Source organism: Pipistrellus hanaki, assembly GCF_964339955.1.
Source record: "Pipistrellus hanaki genome assembly, chromosome: X".
NCBI lineage: Eukaryota > Metazoa > Chordata > Mammalia > Chiroptera > Vespertilionidae > Pipistrellus > Pipistrellus hanaki.
The window spans coordinates 85892077-85918613 of NC_140524.1; the positions used below are offsets into that span (position 1 = coordinate 85892077).

At 37.9% G+C, this 26537-nt stretch overlaps 1 protein-coding gene across 5 annotated transcripts in view; it reads left to right on the forward strand.

Annotated features, from left to right (window-relative positions):
- Positions 1–23308, forward strand: part of DMD (dystrophin) — a 2141216-nt gene extending 2117908 nt beyond the window's left edge. For 3 of the 5 annotated variants that reach the window (XM_084869360.1, XM_084869362.1, XM_084869363.1), the window contains 2 exons: positions 6754–6846; positions 20800–23308. In XM_084869360.1, the coding sequence (XP_084725486.1) occupies positions 6754–6846; positions 20800–20897 (191 nt within the window). In that variant the 3' untranslated portion in view covers positions 20898–23308. Of the gene's footprint in view, positions 1–6753; positions 6847–15060; positions 15093–20799 lie in introns of all 5 variants that reach the window. The other 2 variants (XM_084869361.1, XM_084869364.1) reach the window with 1 other exon arrangement.
- The last annotated feature ends 3229 nt before the right edge of the window (positions 23309–26537 follow it).

A 26537-nucleotide genomic window follows, 5' to 3' on the forward strand; every position in this document is an offset into this window, starting at 1 on the left:
TTTTTTTATTTTTTAAAATATATTTTATTGATTTTGTACAGAGAGGAAGGGAGAGAGATAGAGAGTTAGAAACATCAATGAGAGAGAATCATCGATCAGCTGCCTCTTGCACACCCCCTACTGGGGATATGCCCGCAACCAAGGTGCATGCCCTTGACCGGAATCAAACCCAGGACCTTTCAGTCCCCAAGCCGACGCTCTATCCATTGAGCCAAACCGGTTTTGGCTAGAGAGTTGCATTCTTTAAATAAACAATCCCAATGACCTTTTGAAAGTGAAATATGGGTAAATTTATAGTAGGTGATCTATGTAATGGGTGAAGTGCTTCCTCAAAGCATGAAATACTTATCACTGATAAGAAAGTATCTATGTACTATATGTGTGTTTACTGGAAGGTGTCCTAATAAAGCTTACATTCTATTGGGAAAGACAGACAAAGAAATGGAAATTAACAGTTATGTTCTCTTGGCTTGCATGAGCTACTCACACAGGAGCCTATGACTTCCTAATGACTCCTATGTCTAATGACTCCTTAGCTTTTGATTTAGAACAATTTCAAACTTATGGCAGAATTGCAGTTAATTCAATGTTTTTGCCACATTTGCTTTATTTATTTATAGTCACATCTATTTTGTATATCTATATGTTCACACCTTTATATATTTATTTATATTTTATGTGCATATTTTATGCATGTGTAGAGCTTATTGATTTGTTTCTCATTTCACTAGCCCACTTAATGATTATGTTTCATACATAATGACACTTTACTCCTAAATCTTTCAACATGCATCTTCCAAGGTGAAAGATCTTTGCATTTATAACTACAATAGAATTACCACACTCAGGAAATTAACACTGATACAATACTATTATCTAATATATAATTTAAAATTCAAATAGCCCCAGTTCTGCCAAAAATATTCTGTATAGCATTTTGCTTTTTTTTTTTTTTTCATTCAGCATCCAATCAAGGTCATGCTGTGCATCTAGTTACCACGTCATTTTAGTCTCCTTTCATCTAGAACACTTCCCCAGCCTCTCCACATGACAGTGACATTTTAGAAGAGGTAAAGCCAGTTGTTCTGTAGAATGTTCCTCAATTTGCACCTGTCTGCTTGTTTACTCATGATAGGATTAAAGTTAAATATTTTATAAGCAATTACCACATAGGTGATGTTGTATCTTTCTCAGCTCATCACCTGAAGGCTTTCCTAATATTCTCTTTCCATCTCCTTTACTCTTTCTTGGCACTACTTCCATTCCTTGGCTTCTGCCATGTTGATAACCATAAGTCCTAAATCTCTCTACTGAGTGTCTTCTGCATAAAAATATAACACAATCTGAAATCCTGGTCAACTTCCAGAAGATTTCTTTCAATTTTCCAAACTATACAAAGGCAGTCATTTTCCACACTTTGTCCCTTTATCTACTTTCTTTTACTTGTTAACTTCCTTGAAGTATTAGATATAATTGATATACAAAAATTGCATACATTTAATGTATACATTTGGATGAGCTTGGACACGTGTACACCCCTTTATATGATCATCACAACCAGGCACTAAATATATCCATCACTTCTAAAACCAAACCTTTCCTTAATTTCTTTAGCCAAGTCCTACCATCATCAATCAAATCATCATGGTCAATCTGTTTAACCTCTTTTAAAAAGAGAAGAACTCTTCAATTCAGTATTTCTGCCCAAATTTAGCCTTCATCATCTAATCAGCTGAACAGACAATATGAGTACCCTCCTAATTGGTTTCGTTTTTTTCTTTTGGTCTCTCTCCCTTTTCAAGCCATCTTCCTGATGTTTCCAGTTGCTCTCCTAACATTCAGATTGTGTATTATTCTTCTCCTTAAATATGTTTGTGACTCCTGTTTGCCTACAGAATAAAGTTCATACTACTTAATCTGGTATTCAAAATCCACTTTCCTCTGCAACCCAATTTTTTACTGCCTTCAAACATGACCACAAAAGATCCCGAATAGCCAAAGCAATCTTGAGAAAGAAGACCCAAGCAGGAGGCATCATACTTCCTCATTTCAAACTATATGACAAAGCCATAGTAGTCAAAATAATATGGTAGTAGCCTAAAAAACAGACACATAGATCAACAGGACAGAATAGAGCCCAGAAATAAACCCATGCATATATAGTCAATTTATTTACAACAAAGGAGCCAACAACAGACAATGGGAAAAAGGATAGTCTCATCAGTCAGTGGTGTTGGGAACTGATACCCACATGCAAAAGAAGACCACTATCTTATACTGAAAAATCAGCACAAATAAGTTAAGGGCTGGAACATAAGACTTGAAACCATAAAACTCCTGAGAGAAAAAATAGGCAGTAAGCTCCTTGATATCAGTCTTCGTGATGTAATTTTTGGAGTTGGCATCAAAAGCAATGGCAACAAAAGCAATAATAAGTGTGTCTGTCAAATAAAATGCTCTGTTACAGCAAAGGAAACTATCAACCAAGTAAAAAGGCAACCTATGGGATGGGACAAAGTATTTGCAAATCATATATCTGATAAGGGGTTAATATTCAAACTATATAACGAACTCATACAACTCAATAGAAAAAAATCTGATTCAAATATGAGCACAAGATCTGAATAGACATTTTTCCAAAGAAGCAGCACAGATGGCCAGCAGGTACATGAAAAGGTGCTTACCATCACTAATCATCAGGGAAATGCCATTTGTAACCACAGTGAGATAAAAGAATATTAGCTACTAATTTTAATATTTTTCACCACCATTGAACACTGACCAGCTAATAATCACTATTATCATTGTATACCATAATTAAAGAACTTATATACAGCATTATAATGTAAAATTGAAACCATCTACCCCAAATATAATTTTAAAAAAGTAATTGAAGCTAATAGCAAGTACTGGATAAATCATTTTTTTTCTTCTGAAAAACTGGAGGAAAGCAGAAAAAACATGTCATGAAGTAATCACACATCAAGCTGGAAATTGGTGAAAAACATTATATGTGATTTAAGTAATCCAAAGAAAAGTAATGATGGTCATAGTTGCTAATACTCAGACCCCTTTTTAAGAGAAGATAATTTTCTAGTACATAGTTCCCTTTTGTATAAAGAGAAAATATTTTGCTTAGGTGTAAGCAAAATTACAGGAATAAGGTTTCTTAGGTCTTTTCTGCCTGAGTTCTGGCTAAAGTCACTTCTTAGCAAGTAGGAAAATCATCATTTGAATTAAGGGAAGGGAAGTGAGTCAGATGGGATGTCATCCTTTCAAGAAAGCCTAACAACTTGCTGAGTTTCAGACTTGAAAAAATATCTTGCCCAGAGCAAACCATTCCATTTCTTTTTCCCCCAGATTAACTTTGAGTCATTTCACTTCTCTTTTTTCTCTCTGTTTCCTCAGTGTCTATCACATTATGTTATATCAGGGTATATTTTAACTTTGATTATGTCTTTCCTTATTTTGAAATACTCATTTAAAAGTATTTCAGTCATTTTTGGGTCAACTTCCAACAAGCCACGACAGTTATAGCTAATAATCAAAAAAAGGAGTTTTATGCATGTTTGTGGGAATCACCTTGGAGTAGAATAAAACGGAAGTGTTAATTCTAAAGAACTGCCATTGGCTAAGTTTGAAGTCCCTTGACCATTAGCAGTATACTTTTGAGCAGGCATTTGCTATTTCCTTTGTCTGATGTGTTCTTCTCTCTCAGCTACCTACTTCACACCCTCACATCCTTAAGGTTTTTGCTCAACTACACCTCCTCAAGGAGGGTTTCTAAGACTCCCCTTTCTGAAAATTATTCCTCACTAACCCTCTCTTCTGTTTACCATCACCTGGCATACCTATGTAATTTGTGTATTTGTTTAGTCTGTGTGCCGACATAAGAATATAAGTTCCATGGAAACAGTACTTTTGGGTTATTTATTGCTATAACTCCAGCACTCAGAACACTTCCGGGCATGTAGGTGGCCTTTAATAAATATTTGAATAAATAAACTAATCTTGTTTTAAATTTTATGACTTTTTTCAGGTATTTAAAATCTAGCTATTTTAACTCTTCCAGTGTAATGTGACATAGAAATATTAGGGTTTAAGCATTTTCAGTGTGTTGATTCACCTGTATTCATGCATATCTGGGATAAATCTAATTTTGATTTTTAAAAGGCAGTTAAACCCAAAGGATCTTTTTTATTTACTGAGAAAATCTTTTAGAAAAGAAGAAAACAAAATTATACTTTGTGTATGTACTACCTAGGATGTAACAGGGACTCAAAAATGTTTGAATGAGCACATTTGTATCTGCCATGAAAGTTTTCCATTAAAACATATAAACCGCCGAAACCGGTTTGGCTCAGTGGATAGAGCGTTGGCCTGCGGACTGAAAGGTCCTGGGTTCGATTCCGGTCAAGGGCACGTACCTTGGTTGCGGGCACAATTCCTCTCGGTGTAAAAATCAATAAAATATATATTTTTAAAAAACGTATAAGCCAATTTTACATTTGTACTCAGCCACTTATATTTGAGACTTAAAGAAAGATGATACTTTATCTGTAGAGATGAACTTGGCTGACATCATTAGGTTTATACTGATTCTTGAAATAATTCAGGGAGAGGAATGCCAGTCACTTCATTGAACTGTGCCTGAATCTTAACACAGTACAATTGAGTTCCTAGAGCTCTGATATGATGTAATTAAACTGTCAGAAATGTTAACATCGTTGCTCATGATTGTGTCTGTTGGTTCAAATTTATTCTGTGTAAGGCATACTATCACTTCCGTGGACTAGGTGCCAGTAAAAATGCCTCATGTTCTGCAATTGGGCAAAAGTTTGCATCAGTAATGAACAAAGGGATGTAATCAACCTTGTAGCTGTCCAGCAGGTACATGAAAAAGGTGCTTAACATCACTGACATACCTATGCTAATAAAAGTTTCCCCTTATTAGCCTCCAAAAGCAAGACTCAAGATTCTGAATTTCATCTTTTTCATTTCTAAAAACACAAATACAAGTCCAGTGGGTATAGATAAATGGATGGATGGATGGATAGATAGATGATGATAGATAGATAGGTAGATAGATAGATAGATAGATAGATAGATAGATAGATAGATAGATAGATAATAGATAGGCAAATAGATGATAGATTGATTGAGAAATAGATGATAGATAGATACTGTGACTTCCTTTTCTACCTTATGACCTGAATTGTTCAGCACTCATTTTCCTGTCCTTGTATTTCTAAGAGGCTTTCTATGGTATGCTACCATGAGCCTTACAGAAGCAAAGTCTTTAATCCTTCATTCTTATAATGGTATACAGTCTCACATCCAACTGGGATATGATTTTATCTTTTTAGAAAAGCTGTTTTTTATTGATTTCATAGAGGGAGAGAGAGAGAGAAACATCAGTGATGAGAGAGAATCATTGATCAGCTCCTGCATGCCCCATACTGAGGATCGAGCCTGCAACCCGGGCATATGTCCTAACCTGTAATTGAACCGTGATCTCCTGGTTCATAGGTCAATGCTCAGTCAGCTGACCAGGCTGATTTTTGTCTTAATAGTGAGCACTGCCAAGCATTCTTGAAGATTGTGCTTAAAAAACAAGGATGAAAACTTAATAATAAATGCAGGATTGTAATCATAGTTGAAAATTTAAATGGCAGGGACCTTAAATATTAGCATCTTTAAGTCATTATATCACTGGCTCTCCAGTCATTTCCCAATCAGATGTGAACCTAGGTTTCCTTCATTATTGTAGACTTGCTGAAGCAAGGTCTTATTTTAGGTAAAAGTGCCAATATGATGGAAGAGAAGTTATTTTCACTATTAGAAGACTGAATGTTATGAAAAATTAGTTTCCAAGGACCTTCAAAGTTCAAAATAATTTTGTTTATACTTAAAATTCTCTCTTACTGAAATGCTGTTTGAGGTGTATTTCTTCAACGTGAATAAACAGAGAACACAGATCAACAAAACCTACAAGGAAACTCATTCCCTGAGGAAGATCATCCATCCCTACATGCCTTGCCTTCCAAATCACCATTCTCTCCTCATATAACTTCTCAATAACTAAAAAATTTTCCCCTTATTAGCCTTTAAAAACAATATTATGATAAAGTATCCCCATGTAATAAAGAGGAAAGGAACGTAACTCCCCACTATTCCCCATATCCACAGTTCTTCAAATACTAGTATTCATATTTTATCACCTATATAAGTCACATACAACTTTTATTTCTCCCTGTTACACTGGACTTTAAAGGTACTTCATTTTTGGTTAAATGTCAAAGGAAAGAGTGGTGAAAATACTCAGTGTCTCCACTCCTTTCTTTCTTACCTTCATAAATGCACAATGTCACAGTCTTATTTTATTTTATTTTTTGCATTGAAAAGACACTGCAAGTGTCCAATAATAATTTTTTATTACAAAGAAAAATGTCTCACATTTGTTAATAGCATACAAGAAACCTATGTGAACTTTATCTTAAATTTTAAACAGATGTACGGTTTTCTTCTGCAAAGATAATGACATAGATAAACCCCACATGGAATTCTTCTTCCCTTAAAGAGTTGTTCCCTAATTAGTACGCTTCAAGGGGTATTTTTATTTATATTATTTTTGAACAAGTTGAAATAAATTTTAATGGATTTTTAAATGCAATCATGGGCCTTTACTCTTAATACCTCTTATTTTTTCCCTTAAGTATAATTGGCCATTATTTGTGTTTCCTTTCATTTAAGGCGAGGAAGATCTTCTGAGTCCTCCCCAGGACACAAGCACAGGGTTAGAGGAAGTGATGGAGCAACTCAACAACTCATTCCCTAGTTCAAGAGGTAAGTTGCACTACCGGGCAATAACTCAGACTTACTGGAGTCAGGCCACTTATCGGAAATACCCAGCTAGTATGGCCGTTTTCCACGTTTAATAAACACATGTTGACAGAATGCCAATTTGGGATCACCATGAAAAGATTTTATTTTCAAATGTGAATTTCTGGTTTGGATGAATGCATTTTCTGGTAATAGATTCTGGTTAAATTTAAATACCTGTGTAATCTAGATGATGGTAGAAATATAGAATACTAACTTGTATTTCGCAAGTATTTTACTTGCTTGGCACATTACTTTGCAGTTCATTATGAGGTAGCTCCACATTCATTATGAGGTAGCTTTTACGTAAGAGCAATTCTGTAACTTTTACAGATGAGAAAATTAGTGTGCTAATGGTGTTTTTGCCAGGGACATACAGTTACTATACAATACAGTGAGTCCAGGACATGCCTGATATACAGTGGTGGTGGGAACTCCTAACTTGCAATTTGATGCCCTCTATATTTAAAAATTGTGTCTTATCCCATCTTTTAAATATAAGTAGATCTAAATTTTTATATACTATTTTGTTACTTTTTTAAACTTCCATAGATGGACTACAACCTTCACAAAGAAAAACATTAACATTATTAATGCCTTTAATTCCTTTCTCCCCATCACTTTGACCTTGTGTACTTCGCTCCTCGTTCAAAAATAGCATTTCCCCCCAACGCATTTCCCCCCAACGCATTTACCCTCCAGCCAGTATGAGCTTTAGATGTTTTGCCTCCTCCAAGGAGGTGCTGTGCTGCTGCTGTTAATTTTTTTGGAGTTTTTCTTTAAGTTCACTGCCCGGACGTAAAACAAAATCACTGACCCACTTCCCTTCAGTGCGTAAAAAGAATGGCAGCCATTGCCTGTGAGCAGACAAAGGAAAGCTAGAGAAGCCAAAAGGGAAAACAAGGCTTTGTGTCCAGTGATTGGCACCCCTAATGGGCAACCCAGGAGGGAAGGGCTCCAGAGAATCTGGCTATTTGTCCCTCTCCCTAAGGGCACTGACGAGGGTGTTTTGAGTCCTACCTTTTTGTTCCCTCTCGGTGCACAATGGCCATTTCCTAGCTACTTGATGTATGAGTAAACGTAGTGCAGTGCACATTAAAAGCAATAATGTTCTGATAGAGGGTTGCTAAGGAACCGTCAGGGGAAGCTAATTTTAAACATCTGCACCAGCCATCTTTCTGCCACAGAGCATCTCTGGTATGTTGATTCTCACAGATAAAAATCTTATCTGTCTTCCTCCCACCCCACACCCACCACTCCCATCCCCATCCTATCTTAGCTGTCTTCTCTCCCCAGATGCTATGAATCATAATGAGACCATATGCCAGTTTGACATAAATCACATGCTTTCACCTTTATCCTGCCAGCTTTGACAAGCACCTACTATGGACCAGTGGAGGGGGTTAGGGATGCAAAGAAGAAATGCCAGGTTCCTCGTCATCTAGGTGCTCATGGTCAACAGTGACTGTAGACTTCCAAAGTTCAAATCACAGTGCTGTACTGTTATTGTTGTAACGGAGATGTCTACAACACGATGAATCCTAAGAAGCACCCTTTTAGATAAATAGGAGGTTAGCTTCCGACTGAGCAAGTGTCTTCTTCCAAATCACACAGCTACTGGTTGGGCAGGGACTTTGGGCCTCAACATCTCACACATATTCCATGGACCCCAGGCTTTCCCTTGAAGATCATGGACACTGTCTCCTCCCAGTCCCTTAAACTGAAAGCGAGTTACCTGCTCTGTGGGAAGTTAGTGGTGATATGTTGGTGCCCTGGGCGTTTCTTGCACATCTAAACAACTAGAGGAGAGCAGAGGAGAGGCCAGAGCAGGGCTCATGGCTCATTTCCCATAGCAGCCTTTCGTACTGGGTCCCTGGTCCATCCTAAGTGTCTTGAAGGTGAAATCCTTAGCATCCTCTCCCTGCATCCCCTTGCAGAGTCCTTAAAGCTGGATACCACATGGTGTGGAAGTAGCCACCTGCAAGACTAGAAATATGCTTCCTCTGCTATGATAGTTGGTAGTTCGCATCTCTGATGCTACTTGTGTGATGTGGATTTACTTATATGGATACTTAGGTGACCATTTGGGCAGCCTGCATAGTGTTTACTAAATTAGCACTTATGGAAGCAATATCGTCTCCTGAGTGCTACTTGGAGTTTTCAAATATGCTATAAGGAGGCTTCATCTGATATCAATTCCTTTAAGTTCCTACTTACTCAATAGTACTGTGATGGCCTTCAAAAATTAAGTCATTTTCCTGAGGAAAACACGATCAAACAAAAATAATAAGAGAGTAGATAAGGAACTAGATCTGCCTGGTATTTTGTAATGCTATGACGTTGACATTTTTACTTTTCTTGCTACTTCCTGCCAAACTTGGCCTTATGATAGGCCTTTTTATGATTCTGCACCCAATTCCAGTGGGTGGGGGTTTCACCCACACCAACAACAGGCACTTCTCTGACACCAGCTGGGAATCCTACACTGCAACTCACTTCAGACACTATCTACCTAGAGGTCACATCACATCCCACAAGTTCATGGCTCCGTCCTACAAAACTGGACACCCCTCCTTGGGTTAGATTAACGTTCTCGAGTGGCTCCCAGAACTCAGCAAAAAATGATTTGCTTATTAGATCACCTGTTTAGTAGGAAAGCATTTAACTCAGGAACTGCCAGCAGGAAGAGATGCACAGGGCAACATATGGGGAAGGGACATGGAGATTCCAGGGCCTCTGGGGGCTCCACTCTCTCTGAATCTCCATGTGTTAATTAACACAAAAGCGGCCCAAACCACATCATTTCAGATTTTTATGGAGGATTCATGACATAGGTCTCATTGATGAACTCATTGATGAACTCATTGGCCAATGGTGGTTGGTCCTAATCTTCATCCCCTCTCCTAACCCTGCAGCTCTTGGGGTAAGATTGAAAGTTCCAACCCTCTAATCACATAGTTGGCTCCCCTGGCAACCAGTCTCCATCTCTAGGTACTCATTGACATAAAATACACCTTGATGCTTCTCATCAGAGGAAATTCCAAGGACTTTAGCATTTCTGTGCCGGTGAAATATATATATTTTATAAGTGACAGCACACTTTTTCTCTCCAAATTCAAAGGATAAAAAGTGTCACTGCAAAAAAAAATATCAATATACTCCCCAAAGTGTATTTTGTATGTCTTATTTCTAATTAAAAGCATTTCTCATATTTAAAGAATAGAGAAAATATAAATACATGGTAGGGCTTAATGGGAACATCTTAACAGTTAGTAGGTATGTTAGGCTGATATTAAGCAAAAAATCCTGAGAGTTCAATGTTCTTGGGATTACAGATTCTCCCAAATGGAAGGGCCTTGAACAGTGCCTTTAACATCTTTGATGTCCAAAACAGTGGCTTTTGATATTTTTTGACCATTATCTATAGTAAGAGAAACATTTTACATCTCAAAATGGGGTGAAGCTATCAAATAAATTATTTATGTGTAGTTATATAAACACATGTATATACCACACATACATGTTTATAGTACAGGGTGGGGAAAAAGTGGTTTACAGTTGTGAGTATGAGAAACACAGAGTTTATTCTTATAATATTTTCCATATGAACAACTATAAATTTACTTTTGCCCCACCCTGTATATACAAAGACCAGAAGCAAATGTTTCAAGCAGCAGTTCTTACCATACTACATATAATTCACACTATTCCTATATGTTATCTACTGAAAAATAAACTGCTGCTTGCAACCCACTAAATTGATTTTCTGATCCAGTGGTTTAAAACATATTGATCTAACCAATCTCAGTTTTTCTTACCCAGGTGGATATATTTTTAAAGAAAATGAAACTTTAGAATTTTTACCATGCAAATTTCTGCCAAGATCTTGGTAATGCCTTAGAGGATATTGTGCTTTGATTCTAAGCCTGCCATCCATGTTCCCGTTGTTGTGTTACAAAAAAATGAAGTTCACGGTTACTACAGCTGTTTCGGACAGCTGTTTGAGTAACTCAGAACAGATGTCTGAGCCCGAGGTCTGACATTTAGTGGAAATGTGCTCTTAAATACCACCTCGTGGTTTACTTAACCCTGCTAGATAATTGCCCACAGAGGGAAATACTTTAAAAAAAAAAAAACAACATTATGTTTTCCACAAATATAAAGCATATAGATAGGGGAGTTACTGTGTAATTTAAATTTACAATCTCTTTGCTATCCTCGGCCACAGTTTTGACTTAGAGGTCAAGTCTTAAAGTATCAGCTAATCTTCATATTTCATTTTCATTAAAAGTACCTGGAAGCCCAAAGAAGTTAAGTGCCTGGTTCATGGCCATTCAGCACGTTAAATTAGCCTCCTGATCTTCTCTCAATGGCCTTACTCAACTGTTATTCAAATTAATAGAGGGGTTACATTCTTCTCCATGTAGTGGTAAGCTGATGGCGAAACTGTCCTGCATAATAACCAATATAAACAGCTGGGTGTTCAAGGTGTGAATGGATGCACATTTAGCTTTGTGATTATATCTTTCCTGATTAATCTCTAGATATAGTTAGCTGTTCACAGCCACTTGGGGATTTGAGTGGCTCAATGTATATTAAACATAAGATATTAACCAGTTTCTAATTATCTATCTATAATCTGTCCACCTCTAAAAGTATATTTAGAAGTTGAATTCCACTGTAATAGAAATCATTATCTACTGGAAGTACTTTCTAAATCTCCACCATTATTCTTTAGGAACACCACATTGGTAGAATGAACAATAAACATAATTTTAAAGTTATTTGCCCATACACATCTGATCATTTAGCAGTCTAACAGAGGTATTTTTATATGCATGCACATTCATGAAAGAAGTGCTTCCCTAGTCAGCAGTATGATATTGGGCTTTCTCAAAATGAGGTGCCACTGTAATAGATTAATGAATTCAAGGCTCCAACATAAGCTCTTAGTACAGCAAGATAATTCAGGAAGCAATTAGCAATACTATGCAGGTATTTTTGCCGCTTGTATAATCTCTTACCTGCTGACCTGTGCCACATAAATTTTATCCCCAACAACCCATAGTAGCCTGTCATTCTCATACTTCCTGTCCCTTCCAAATAAGCCCACATAAATTGTGTGACATGCCTCTAAATTGCCAACCCAACAGCTTTGCAAAACCTGCCATCCTTTAAAATTCAAGTCTTATCTGTGATTCTTTAATGGAAGGACAATGTCAAGACCCAGGCAGAAGCAGGAACCATTGTGTTTCCTTTCTGCCTCCATGAAGGATTCTAACTCTCATTCCTTTACACTACAGCCGATAGGTCAGATCCTGGTTTTGTAAATAAAGTTTTATTGGTACAGATCCATACCCTTTCATTTACATATTATTTATGGCTGTTTCTCACTATAGTGGCAGAGTAGCTATGGTAGAGCTGAAAGTCACACCAGGGATGGTGTGGCCTGGGAACCTAAAATCTTTACTCTCTGGCCTTTACAGAGAAAGTTTGCCAGTCCCTACTTCACACTGTTATTTTGTTATCCATTCTAACTCATTACATACAGCCACAGGCTTAGGTGCTGATCAACTTTGAGCTCATCAAAACTGCATTTGAGACGACTATGCATTTATATCCCTGTTCATCAAAGACCCAGCATGCTTCAATATAGTTCAAGTATGACCATTGGAATCTTACTTGTATTGAAACAGAAATCCTAAAAAAGGAACTCATTCTAAACTTTCAAACTGGTCAGTGGACTAAGATAAAGAAGCTAATGGTACCAAAAACTGACATTAAATTAAAGAATTACAACCAATCATCTTACGTTCATACTGCCTGAGTAAACTCAACTTATCCAGACCTGACCAAGCCCTATATTTAGACTCAGGATGTGCTAGCACATTTCCTTTTTTTCTCTTGATTCATTTCCTGACAACTTCCCACATTGCCAGATGGACAGCCTAAGTGAATGTCTAAGGCACCTCATTGCCAAAGAATGTATTTATGAAATAAAACTTTGCTCTGGTACTTATATTTCTTGATTGATAAGTACTTTTCTTCACTATTGCATTTTATCAATATAGAACTATGCTTACTACAGTGGGAAACATTTTTAAACTTTTTTAAAGAAAAAGAGGGCAGTCCTTTTGTACCATGCTAATAAGCACATTGCCACTCAACGATGAGGGAGGCTTTTGAAAAAGGTCAAGGTTAACAAGGCTCTGGGAGGCTCATTTATATACAATACAGGTTCTGGAGAAGTACCTGAAACAAAATCCAAATCATTTGCTGCATATTCGGCAGTGCCCAGTTGATACTGAGCTCTAAATATGGCTTGGTATAGAATGGATCAAGACATGCAGCATTTATCATTCAGGTAATCGTAATTACATCATATTCCTTTCTAACAACACTGTCCTTCATGAAAGTTTTGAACTTCAAAAAATAAATCAGAGAAACAAGCCAGAACAAGTTACCAGCTCTTGTCATCCAAGCTAGACGGTAGCACACAAGGCCAAGTTGCCTAAAACACCAAAGGACTCATGGCCATGACCTTGTGGCTACCTTTCTAATTCACTTCAACCAGAATTTATCAAATACCCATAGTGTCAGGGTGCAATACAAAGTATTACGGATAGAGTGGTGGGTAAGCAACACGTGGGCCCTGCCCTTGAGATCATAATCTTTTAGGGGAAAGAATTTAATTCTAGTACTAGACAGTATAACTATGAAGTACAAAGCTTAAAAAAAAACAACTTGCTAAAGGAGTCAAAAGGAATGGGTAAGTCATGCTGGTATTGTTTTATTCAAGAATAAAATAAAGTTCTTTTCTTCCTTTTTCCTGCCATTTGGTATGGGCCTACCACTGGGATTCCCCCCACTCCTCACTTGAGAAGCTGGCACCTATTTCTCTCTTTCCTGATTAGACTAGGGTCATGAGCACTTTGACATGAAGACATGGTCAATCAAGCAGTTTTTATACCCTTGAGATTCTGGACTCGGGAAAATTCAGAAGGAAGGAAATGAGGGAGGGAGGGAGGAAACTCATACTTAGAAAACCTTTAAATACATACTAGAAGTTTTGAGCCCTAGACTTGAGTTTTGAAAGATTTGTTTTTTAATGGTAACTCTATAGTTCCTCATTCTAGAGTAGTAGTTCTCAAATTGTTACAGGGAGTTTTGGTCTTGGAGCTCCTGAGCCTGGTGGGTCAGGTGTGGGGAGGCATGGGTCTCTCACAGTTCTGCTTTAATCTGCTGTAAATACTGGGATTTTGTAGAAGATTTTTGCTAAAGTCCAAGTTTTAAAACCAATAGTATTTCATTTTTAAGACTCGGGAGCTAAAAGGAAATTGCATGCCCAAGGCATGTAGTATGGTCAGAGGGCTATAATTTTCTGTCCAATTGTATTATCATAAAAAAATTCCTCATCAAAAATTGCTTTTGAAAAATATAAGTACATAAGTATAGATGTGGGATTCTCTAAAGCAAATAAGGCCAGTGGGTCTTTAGCCATGGACTCTCAAGGCTCCTAATATCCGCTGACATGAGGAAGTTGAAGGCTTATTCCTGGCTCCGGCTCTGTGGCTTGCCCATTAGTGGGCTTGATCTCCTTCCCCCTTTTTTCTTTCTTTTCCTCAAATGCCCCCAGTCCCACTATGGGCATGCTCAGATTCTACCAGGTGGAACAAATTCTCCAAAGAGGATGGAGTCTGTCATCCATGTGATGTTCTGCTTTGCATTTGGGGTGCGGAGTTTGGGCACACGAAGAAAACTACTGTTTATGTTTCTGTGTGTTGATTGTCAAGTCCAGAGTAAAGAGATTCTGAGACTTTTGACGTTAAGCTTGAGATCCTATGGTTGCTCTTAAAAACAATGTTTGATTTGTCGGATTCCTATGCTGTGCCAGCTTTCATCCAGTTTTCCCACGTGACCACCATGGATTCTATAAGTGCTCTCTCCTGGATCGTGTTATCTGTTCACACTGATTTAAGTGTGTGTAAAGGTTATTTGACTGGATGTGTCTTTTGGGTTTTTTGTTTGTTTCTATTTTTTTTTTCAGAAGGTAATAAATGAATTGTCATCTCAACATTAGTTTGGTAAAGGTAGTAAATTGGTATGAAACTGTATATATATGCATGATTTTTTTTCCCTTTCTGATATCTCTACCTCTTCCTCTTTCTATTATTAAAGGAAGAAATCCCCCTGGGAAGCCAATGAGAGAGGTCAGTGAGATTCAGACTCACAGCCATGGCTTCTGTCTGTCTCATCCCGCTTTCTATGTTTGGCGTTTGTGTAAGAGTTGTGTGCGTGCACGCGCATGTTTGTATTACACATGTCATCGTGTAAGGATAGTAGTCACCTCTCCACTTGCAGCTCATGAGGAACAGTCCTCAAATATTCATTGCCATTGTCATCACCATGACGACAGGACCATGGGTCGGGGAATACAGGAATCTCTTTCAAATGGCAAACCTCTGTAGTCCCTGCGTCAGAAGCCTGCAGGTCATCATCTGTTGCCATTTGCAACACAAACAAAATCTTCAAAATAAACTTAGCCTTGGACATAACTACTTCCAGGACTCTAGCATTTTCTGCCAGTGCATTTGGTTTGTATCCTTTTGGGATATCTTCGTTTTGTCTTGTTTTCTTTTTCTTTTCTTTTTTCTCCCCCTGGGTCCCTACACTCTTCTTTTCCCACTCTAGCATTTACTGTGCTCCAAGCACTGTTCTAAGTATTTCCTATGTATGCTTCATGAGAAGCTTGAGGTAGATACCCTTATTAACCCCATTTTACAGATAAGGAAAGTGAAAGGGCAAACTATGCCCAAGGTGACAGAGTTTGAATCCAGGCAGTCTCCAAAGCCACTCTTAACTCTGATGCTTGACTGCCACGTTAGAACATGGTGTTGGAAAGGCTTGTGTCATCTCTACTCGCCCCTTAGAGGACGCTTATTTTTTTATTTGGCATTTGGAGCCAGATAGAATGTTAACCAATTAGACATAAAAAATAAATGTTGGGAGTCTTAAGAGTTGTTGGGTTTTTTATGCCTCTTTTGGTGTTAAAAGGGTAGGATATGGCATTATCACTGTATGTGGTTTGGGGTTTTACAGTGAAAGCTCCTTCATACTTCCACCAGAAATATTATCTAGACATTGAGTTATTATACCTAATCAAATGATGATTGGATGACAAAGTGTTGAGTGACAGCCCAACTGAAGTAAAATTGGCTCTACCAAGAGTTAAGTGCAACTGATATGAGAAGGAAAACCCTCTCATGGATGGCAATAGCATGTACTCATCTGGGAAGTAGACTGGATGGGTGGAGAGTCCTTATGAGAGAAGGTTTTGGATCCTTAGTAATAGGATGGACAAGAGTAGCCACTTGTTCATTTAAATATAAGGAGTCATACTAATAAATAAATAAAGGATAATTGAATGATCCTTCAGTGTGTCTATACCAGTGCTCCTTCCAAGGCTTGGGGCAGTGGGCTCCCAGGGAGGGAGTGGTAGCTGGGAGGAGAAACTGAGGACACTTGAATAGGTGAAGCATTGAATGATCCTGACGGTTTGCCTGGCTCACGTACTTCTTATGTGAGACCTCCAGGGTTCATTCTTCTGGTAAGTGCTCCTTAACATTTATTTTAACTTGTAAAAAGTTGCACCGTAATCTTGACCACCCTGAACATGTTTCTCTCATGAATGAATGTTAGAAAAGGCCAGCACATATAATTGAAGTCATATATGCATTTGGAAGCTTTACTACCTGAGGCACACAATAATCGATCAAGTTTCCAGAGAGCCAGAGGAACAAAATAATAGTGATCTTTTTAATGCTATGAAAATACCCCGAATGTATAGTAGACCAGCTCTTCCCCACCCCCACCCCCCAAAGATTAAATTATAGAAAAGGAAAGATAAGCAGATTTCACTGCAGTATTCTGGCTTTGCTTTGGCCATTTATTTGGGCATTATATTTTTAAAAAATAGAGTGCCAGATTGCTATTGAGGGCTTGGCTCACTACCAGAAAGTCTCAATTCCAATCACTGCGGAAAATAACTCCCTCAGGCAGCGGTGGCGTGTGAGACTGGATGTGTCGCAGTTAGCGCCAACTTGGAAAAACATACCACTGCCCTAATGTTCAACGCATGGTGCTTTTGTGTTCAACAATCCTTGCATTAAAATGGATTAAATTAATACTTTCTACAGATGTATTTTGTTGTCAGCTTGTTCCTGGCGCTGATTATAGATGCCTGAATCCTGCCTGTTTTTCAGTGCCTTTCGCGCTCTTAATATAAGATTTTAATTTTGACTTTAGGAATACCTGTCATGTAAAATTAATGACCTCTCTAATGTTCTGCTTTATGCACTGGACAATAGAACCAGAGTACAACTCTATTTTCTGTATCCATAGTAGAGTGCAGTTTTATGCCTCCAATGGATTGAGATATATGATTCTTTGAGGCAGTATTTTGTCAAAGAGATAGATTTCTTTTCTGGCTCTAATGAAAACATCCATGAGAAACATTGGAATCACTATTCTGGTGAAACAAGTATTTGAAAATAAAGTGACCAAAGGCATAATGTAGATATGGTGAGGTGACTGAACACCATTTTTCTAGCATAGGGACAGCCATGAGGTCATTTGGTGAACATGAACAGTCTAGACAGGTTTAAAGGACACCTACCATTTTGTGGGTGTGTGTATGGCATAGTAAGAATAATAAGGAGTAGCCGAAACCGGTTTGGCTCAGTGGTAGAGCGTCGGTCTGCGGACTGAAAGGTCCCAGGTTCGATTCCGGTCAGGGGCATGTACCTTGGTTGCGGGCACATCCCCAGTAGGGGGTGTGCAAGAGGCAGCTGATCGATGATTCTCTCTCATCGATGTTTCTAACTCTCTATTCCTTTCTCTTCCACTCTGTAAAAAATCAATAAAATATATTAAAAAAAAAAAAAAGAATAATGAGGAGTAATTTACCAGGTAACTTTTTCAATAGCAGATGTACCTAGAACTCATGCCTTTTGAGAGACGCAAGTGTTTTCTGTTTAGGTAGTAACTGATCACTATTTCAAGGAGCACAAGCACCACTTGGTTATATACAGTAAGTCCTCACTTAGCATTATCAGTAGGTTATTGGCTTTAAGCGAAATTACATATGATGAAACCACTTTCGCCATAGGCTCATTGATATAAACAAGAGTTGGGTTCCTACGACAGCTCATCAATGTTATAACGAAACAGCGGTGAACAAAATGTTATTCAAGGACCTGCTGTAATCTAGAAATGGATTTACTTGTCTTTATTATCTTTAGAACTGCAATCCGCATCCCCTAGCAAACAATCTAAAAAATAGGCATGTTTTGATTATTATCAATAAGCCAATGGGAGGAAAAATGAATTCTTGCCTGTTTTATGTTTGTAACATTTTTTTATCTACAAGGTGGACTATACGTGGGTAATGAGAAATAGTTGGAATTCAGATACCAAGTTGCAAGGATCTTGAGTTTTGTTTTTACTGGCTTCACTAATTGCTGTTAAGATGGCAAGTAATTAAGAATGTACTGTTAGCCCATCCATTTTCAATTATGCATGAATAATTGCGATTTCCCAGGATTGCACGGCGGTCAAAAATAGATACAAGGAAAGCCCTCTAACCTAATGACATCACTTATATATTTGTGCTCTAAGCTCAAAAGAACAGCAAAGGACCCACTGTCTTCCTGTGGTTATTGATGACTATATAATATTATATATTTATAAATATATAACTATATTTATTATATAAAAATCCAATGACTATTTCAGTTCCACTGAAGGCTGCCAAGCACTTGGCCCGCTCTATAAGTAGTACATATGTTTTATTAAGTTTTTATGTTTGCAATTTCAACCAAAATCCATAGTAATTTTTTTAAAAATATAATTAGTTCCCACAGAAACTCTTTGCACTGATAAGTTCAAAGAGATTTTTATAAACTTGATCACCTTTTAATGGCTGAATGGCATTACAGTTTCAATAAGTCTTAGTTTGATCTGGTGCCATCACTGTGTAAGTGTGGCCTATGAATACTCTCCAGATCCTCTCTCATATATAAAAACGACATCTCTTGAAATAAATATTAGAACAGAATGCCTGTCCTAGTCTATCTTTAATTTTTATAGAGATTTTAACAATTACTATGGCAATCTGTAAAGTTGATACATGGCAAGGTAGTAATAGCCCAGTAAAGCATTTTTCATTTCCAAGGCAGTACTTCAATAGTGAAATGACTTACTGATGACCAAGAATTAAAATAAGCCATATAAAAATATGGTACCTACATGAAAAGTCAAGCCATACAGTACGTCTCAAATCATTTTACTCTAGATCGGAATTTTGCCACAAAGTACCCAGGGATATTGTCCTGCCTCTGTTTTCTGTGCTGGGGGATTAATGCTAGGCCATGTCACATTGCTACTAAAAGGTGATCCTAATAGTTAACCCTCATTTAGGAGATCAAAACTCGACTCACAGGACACCCAAACTCATGTGGGTCTTATTATAATTGGGCTCCAGAGTAATTTGGAATGGAAAGTGATTTTTATTTTGAAGCTTTCTAATTCAAACATTAATAGTGTACAGAAAGGTCCCATCAAGAGTTTCTTTTTCAACCCAGGTAAAAGCAGAAAGCAAATAGTCACCTCCACCATAACCTCAGAAAGGATATATGCACCCCAATGTTCATAGAAGCACAATTCACCAAAGCTAAGATTTAGAAACAGCCTAAGTGCCCATCAACAGGTACATCTACACAATGGGATACTACACTGTGGTAAAAAAAAAAAAAAAAAAAAAAAAAAAAGGAATTCTTACCATTTGCTAGAGAGCATCATGCTAAGCGAAATAAGCCAGTCAGAGAAAGATAAATATCACATGATCTCACTCATTTGTGGAATATAATGAACAACATAAATTGATGAACAAAAACAGACTCAGAGACAGAGAAGCATAGACCAGACCATCAAACATCAGAGGGAAGGTAGGGGAGGGTGGGGTAAGGGAGAGATCAACCAAAGGACTTGTACGCATGCATATAAGCCTAACCAATGGACACAGACACCAAGGGGGTGAGAGCATTAGTGGGGAGATGGGGAGAGCAATGGGGGGATAAGGACACATGTAATTCCTTAATCAATAAAGAGAGGGGGGGGGAAGAAGTGAGCCAACAGCTTGAAACAGCGTTGAAATGAAGATTTCATGTTGTGGTGATGGTAGTAGTGTTGATAATGGTGATGGCCATAGAGTGGCAATGGTGGCAGTGGTAGTGGTGATAGTTATGGTGATGGTTGTTTGATATTAAAAAAAAATCTAGTACTAGGAAAGGGTGAAATATTCCTGTGATGAGGAGAATCTTTTGCTTACCCATGGAATACTTTTTTTAAATATGTACTGTTAATTGATTTCAGAGAGGAAGGGAGAAGGAGAGATAGAAGCATAAGTGGTGAGAGAAAATCATTGATCAGCTGCCTCCTGCACGCCTCCTACTGGGGATCGAGCATGCAACCTAGGCATCTGCCCTTGACTGGAGTCAAACCTGGGACCATTCAGTCTGCAGGCCCATGCTCTATCCATTGAGCCAAACCAGCTAGGGCAGCCATGGAATCCTTTTGCTCTATATTGAGAAGATGAGTGTGGTCTTCGACATTTTTCTACTCAAATGGCAACCGTAGTCTGATCCAATATTCAGCTAATACTAACAACGTGAAATGGCTTCATTAACAAGGCTTTGCTTCTTCCTGGAAACTGGTGGAAATCCAACCCTGTTGTATATACCCTCGATGCAGCTTCTGTGTTGTCCTCACCAACAAATGGGGAATGGTTTCCCACATGGCGAAAAGCCGGGGGGTGATGCCTGCACCTGTGTGAAGTCTCTCTCTCTCTTTGTTTTCCAGGACACAATGTAGGAAGCCTTTTCCACTTGGCAGATGATTTGGGCCGAGCAATGGAGTCCTTAGTTTCAGTCATGACAGATGAAGAAGGGGCAGAATAAATGTTTTACAACTCCCGATTCCCGCATGGTTTTTATAATATTCATACAACCAAGAGGATTAGACAGTAAGAGTTTACAAGAAAAAAAATCTATATTTTTGTGAAGGGTAGTGGTACTATACTGTAGATTTCAGTAGTTTCTAAGTCTGTTATTGTTTTGTTAACAATGGCAGGTTTTACACGTCTATGCAATTGTACAAAAAAAAGTTATAAGAAAACTACATGTAAAATCTTGATAGTTCAATAACTTGCCATTTCTTTATATGGAACGCATTTTGGGTTGTTTAAAAATTTATAACAGTTATACAGAAAGATTGTAAACTAAAGTGTGCTTTATTTAAAAAAAAAAGTTGTTTATAAAAACCCCTAAAAACACACACACACACACACACACACACACACACACACACACACAAACTTTGAGGCAGTACATTGTTTTGCTTCCTTTTAGCGTGATATCCATATGAAATTCATGGCTTTTTTTTTTTTCTTGCATATTGAGATAAGACTTCCTCTGACACTACCAAATGACTGCTTCACATTGCTCTCTTGAGAGTTGTTGACTGAGTGGAACGGGCTGTGGGTTTTGGGTTTTCGTTGTACACATCTATTATATATGTCTATAAGTATGCGGATACTATAGGTATATAGATAGATCGATAGGAATTTCTAGAGACCTTTTACATTTCTTGTTCAAATGTTCCTGCCACTTGCTAATGGCAAGAAATTGCTTCTGGTCATTCAGCTTACCTGGTCGGCTTTCCTGGAGCCTGAAGGCAGAAGGAAACGACCACACTAAAACATTGTCTGGGGCTCCAGATGTTTCTCATTTGGAACTTTCCACTGACAACTAGAGTATTGCATTTTTGGGGAAAAGGAACATGTGAATGAGTACACAGGACTTATTATGTCAGAATAATGCATTGGTTGATATATACAGCTTCCTGCTGTTGGCAATGCCACAATTTAGACTTCATGGTGCTTCAGTGGAAGTCAGAGCATCAGAAGACATTTTAAACGCCCAGAGGTGAGGAGGGCTCTGGGTTCTCAGCTGATCCCTCTGAGGGAGTAGGCAGGCCACTCTTGAAGTAAAGGATTGGGTGAATCTTCATAACCATACATAGAAATCTATATAATTACAACTAAATGATTCTCTTCTCGCAACAGCAGTGGGTGTTTTGGTTCTTTACCTTTTTGTTTTAAGCTTTTTTTTTTCTCTCATTGCAGTGAGTTTTAAATGCCATAGGACTTACTTTAAGATAACCCTTGGAAAAATGTAAGACAGTAGCCCCATCACACTGTGACACTGTTAAATATCCACCCAGAAGTTCGTGAACTGTGCTTCTCTCCTTTGCATTTCTCTAAGTGAGGACGAGGATAGATATAGGTTCAGATGTTCCAGAAGGCACTGCAATCCTTTTTGGGTGGATTAAGCAAGTTAAATATATAAACAAACATTGTTCAAAAAGAGGAGAAAACCTCAAGAGGACTAGCTGGTAGGAAAAAGCTTTACTCTTTCATCTTATTAATCTTTGGTTTAAAAAATTTTATCAATAGAAAGCACCATGTGACCTATTATTTTGCAAATCTGTTACCTCTTACATCAAATGTAATTAACTTTTGGAGTGTGGGTTTTGTCCCTTATTTTATTATGATAATTAACATCAAACATGGCTTGTCATGCTATTTCTACCTCACTTTGGTTTTGGGGTGTTCCTAATAATTGTGCAAACCTTATTTCACAGCTTCACCACTTGTCCATTGTTTGAACATTTACCCCCATTTTCTTTCTTCTTTATAATTTCCAAAAGAAAACCCAAAGCTCTAAGGTAACAAATTACATTAATATTCGGTTTGAGTCTTGCATTTTTCCTTTATGTAACGCTGGACTTTTTCTTTAAGAATTTTTTTTAACCACGATTTAAAACAAGGGGTTACTTTACTTCCTACTAAGAAGTTTAAGTTTTATTCTAAAATCAAAGAGTGAGTGCATAATTTTGTTTTAATCTTTTTGTTTTATCTTTTAGACATTAGTTTTGGAGTGAGTCTGGTAAAATATATGAATAAAAAGTGAGAGCTTTATTGCTATGTTTTAAGCATAATTTGGACATTATTTCGTGTTCTGTATAACCACTGAGTGTTAAAAACTAAATCATAATCAATGTAACTGAAGCATAAACATCACATGGCATGTTATGTCATTGTTTTCAGGTACTGGGTTCTTACTTGAGTATCATAATACATTGTGTTTTAACACCAACACTGTAACATTTACTAATTATTTTTTTAAACTTCAGTTTTACTGCATTTTCACAACATATCAGACTTCACCAAATATATGCCTTACTATTGTATTATATTACTGCTTTACTGTGTATCTCAATAAAGCACGCAGTTATGTTACAAAAAGTGTTGATTGGACTGCTATATTTGTTTTTATTTTTACATTGTATTGATTTCAGAAAGGGAGAGAGAAACATCAATGATGAATCATTGATCAGCTGTTTCCTGCACACCCCCTACTGAGGATCAAGCCCACAACCCAGACACGTGTCCTGACCAGGAACCAAACTGTGACTTGGTTCACAGATCAATGCTCAACCACTGAGCTACACCAGCCAGGCTAATTTAGTTATTTAATTTTAAATAGGTCATTCATGCATCCAGTTGAAAAATGCAAAATCTAGAAGGCAAACAACCTGTTCCCAGATCATACTCACTGCCCTCTGAGTAAATATTAAACATTTTTTGTCAGCTGCTTCAGTGGAAGTCAGAGCATCAGAGCTAGTACATAAATTTCTTATGTATCCTCCCAAAGTATCTTTATTACAGACATGTATTCCTCCTTTTTTCCCTTTCATTACACAGAATATAGCATTCTATTTATATACCTTGCTTTTTTAAATGTAAGCATGGGTTAAAGAGGTCCATTCTTAATGATATTAAAATGAATCTTTCCAATGCAATATATAAAATGCTTCCTCGCTTTTTATAGCTGCATAACACTCCACTGTATATGGGATATTATTTAAGCAGTCCCCTTTGCTGGGATATGTGGGTTGTTTTCAGTCTTTTGCTATAACAAACAATACTGCACATCTCTCATTTCTTATTTGGCTTGTGTGAAAAGATGGGACACATTCCCAGAAGTGAGATTTCTGGATCAAAGGTGGCAAGCATTTGCAGCTTCGGAGGCCATTTTTGTGCAACTGTCCTGTCATTTATTTTATTGTGTTAGTAATAACAAGTGTAAGAATTGACCAGTTTGCAGTTTACACTTTGCTTCTTGAGAATTTCATGCCACTTCTATTGTTCATGGTACCGAACTTAAGGGGACATCTTGAGTAGCAGGAGTCTAACCTAAAAGGTTGCTGCAGAACTGATTCTGGGGAGGATACCTCTACCATACATAGTCATGACTACTGTCAGAGGTAGATTTCCCTCATCTCTGTCCTGCTTCACTTCTGCTCTAGCTGCAAGGGAGGCTAGGGAATGAGTAGCAATGTCAGCGTCTCTAGCAAGAGGTTGTCTTTTTCTCCCACCAGGATTCATGATGAGGAGTTCTCCAACAGGATTCAGATGCTAGGCATTCAAAAAATTACAAAAGTTCACTAGCTTTAGCCTATTCTAATGATTTTGGAAATCACAGATGGCTGAGCTCATTAAGAATGATGTTAACTGAGTGTGACATCTCTGACGAATCACGAAGTTTTTGAGGGTGGAGTGATAATGCCAACTTGTGACTGTTACATTGAAAGACTTCCCTTGAAGTCCACATATGCCAAGATTTTTATCCTAATTATTTTTAATATTCATTTACGGATTTCAGTAATTCATTTACTGATTTCAGAGGGAGGGAGAGATAGAAGCATCCATGATGAGAGAGAATCATGGATTGGTTGTCTCCTGCATGCCCCCGACTTGGGATCGAGCCCACAAGCCAGGCATATGCTCTGATGGGGAATCGAACCATAACCTCCTGGTTCATAGGTTGACACTCAACTGCTGAACCATTCCAGCCGGGCAGTTTTTATCCTATTTACATGAATACATCATTTATCCTTCCTGCCATTCCCCCAAACCAGCCTTTGGTTGAAATACCAGACTGGCTGTTTTGAATGGCATTCAACTAGGGAACTGAGGAATTTAAAAACTTCACCATGTCTAAGACAACTGTGTGTGGAGGACTCCGAGGAGGGCATTTGGCTTTCTGTTCACACCTGGCACAGGCTGGAGGGGAGGGAATTATTTCAGTTAAAAATTAAAATGGATCAAGCTGGTGTAGATTGTGCACCAGCAAGCAAAATGTGTTCTGGGGAGAAAGCATCCAAACTAATGGATGTGTTCTGTTGAGCTGTGGTGGGATTTCCCTGCATTTGTAATGCTCTCATGGAAGGAATACAAAGGCAACATTGGCACACTTGCAAAGACTTTGCCCTCAAATTACATGTAGGAAGGACATGAATTGAATCCTTTCCCACAGTAGCATAGCCATTCTAGTAGGAACTACAAATATAGTATTCTTCATTGCTCCTTGGCCTTCAGAGTTGCTGTGAGCTCATGGACTTATTTGATAATGTGAGAGCAGCAGCATGCCAGACTCTGTAAGTAATGTGTGAGTGTGTGAAGTTTGCAGGTGTCTGAGAGTGGCTTTTGTGTACAGAAGAGATTATCTACAGTAAGTTGAGGCTTAAATTCTATACATCTATGCATATATACACACACGTGTGTACATACATTGATTAAGTGGGCAGATTATTATGATCTCTGAACGCATAATAATCTGGCCACTCAGTGTATATCCTATATAATAAAAGGCTAATATGCAAATTGTCCCCTCGACCAGGAGTTCAACCAGTAGGCAGGCCGGCCAACCACCTATGTTCCCTCCCCCTGGCCAGGCTGGCTGGACCCCACCCATGCACGAATTCATGCACTTAGCATTCAGAGATCATAATAATCTGGCCATTCAGTGTGTCTACATACAGGATAAATTTTAACTTTATTTTGAAATACCTTAAACATAGAGAAAAGTTGCAAGAATAGCACAAAGAACCCCCATATACCCTTTACCCAGATTCAACAATTGTTTCTATTTCTCTCTCACTCTTGCTCTCTCAACAGTCTGTTTTCTCCCTAAACCATCTTGACAGTAAGTTTTAGACATTGTGCCCTTTTACACTTAAATACTTCATATACATTTCCTAAGAACTAGGACATTCTCTTACATGATGGCATTACCATCATCAAAATAAAGAAATTTAACATTATACAAAAGTGTCATCCACACAACCCACATTTAAATGTCAATTGTGCAGTGATTTTTCAAAAGTTATATGTTTTCCTGGGCTGGTCTAGGATCTAATTCATGATGCCATGACACTTAGTCATATCTCTTTAATCTCCTTTGACCAAGAACAGTTTCTCTGTGTTTCTTTGTCTTTAAAGACCTTGACATTTTTGCAGAGTACAAGGCAGCTGCTTTGTACAACATGCCTCAATTTGGGTTTGATATGACCTCATTATTAGATTCCTGGGATGTGTTTTTGGCAAGAATGTGACACAAGCGATGGTGGTTCCTCAGCACATGATAGCAGGAGGAATGTGAAGACAGTCTGTCCCATTCTTGGTGATGTCAACT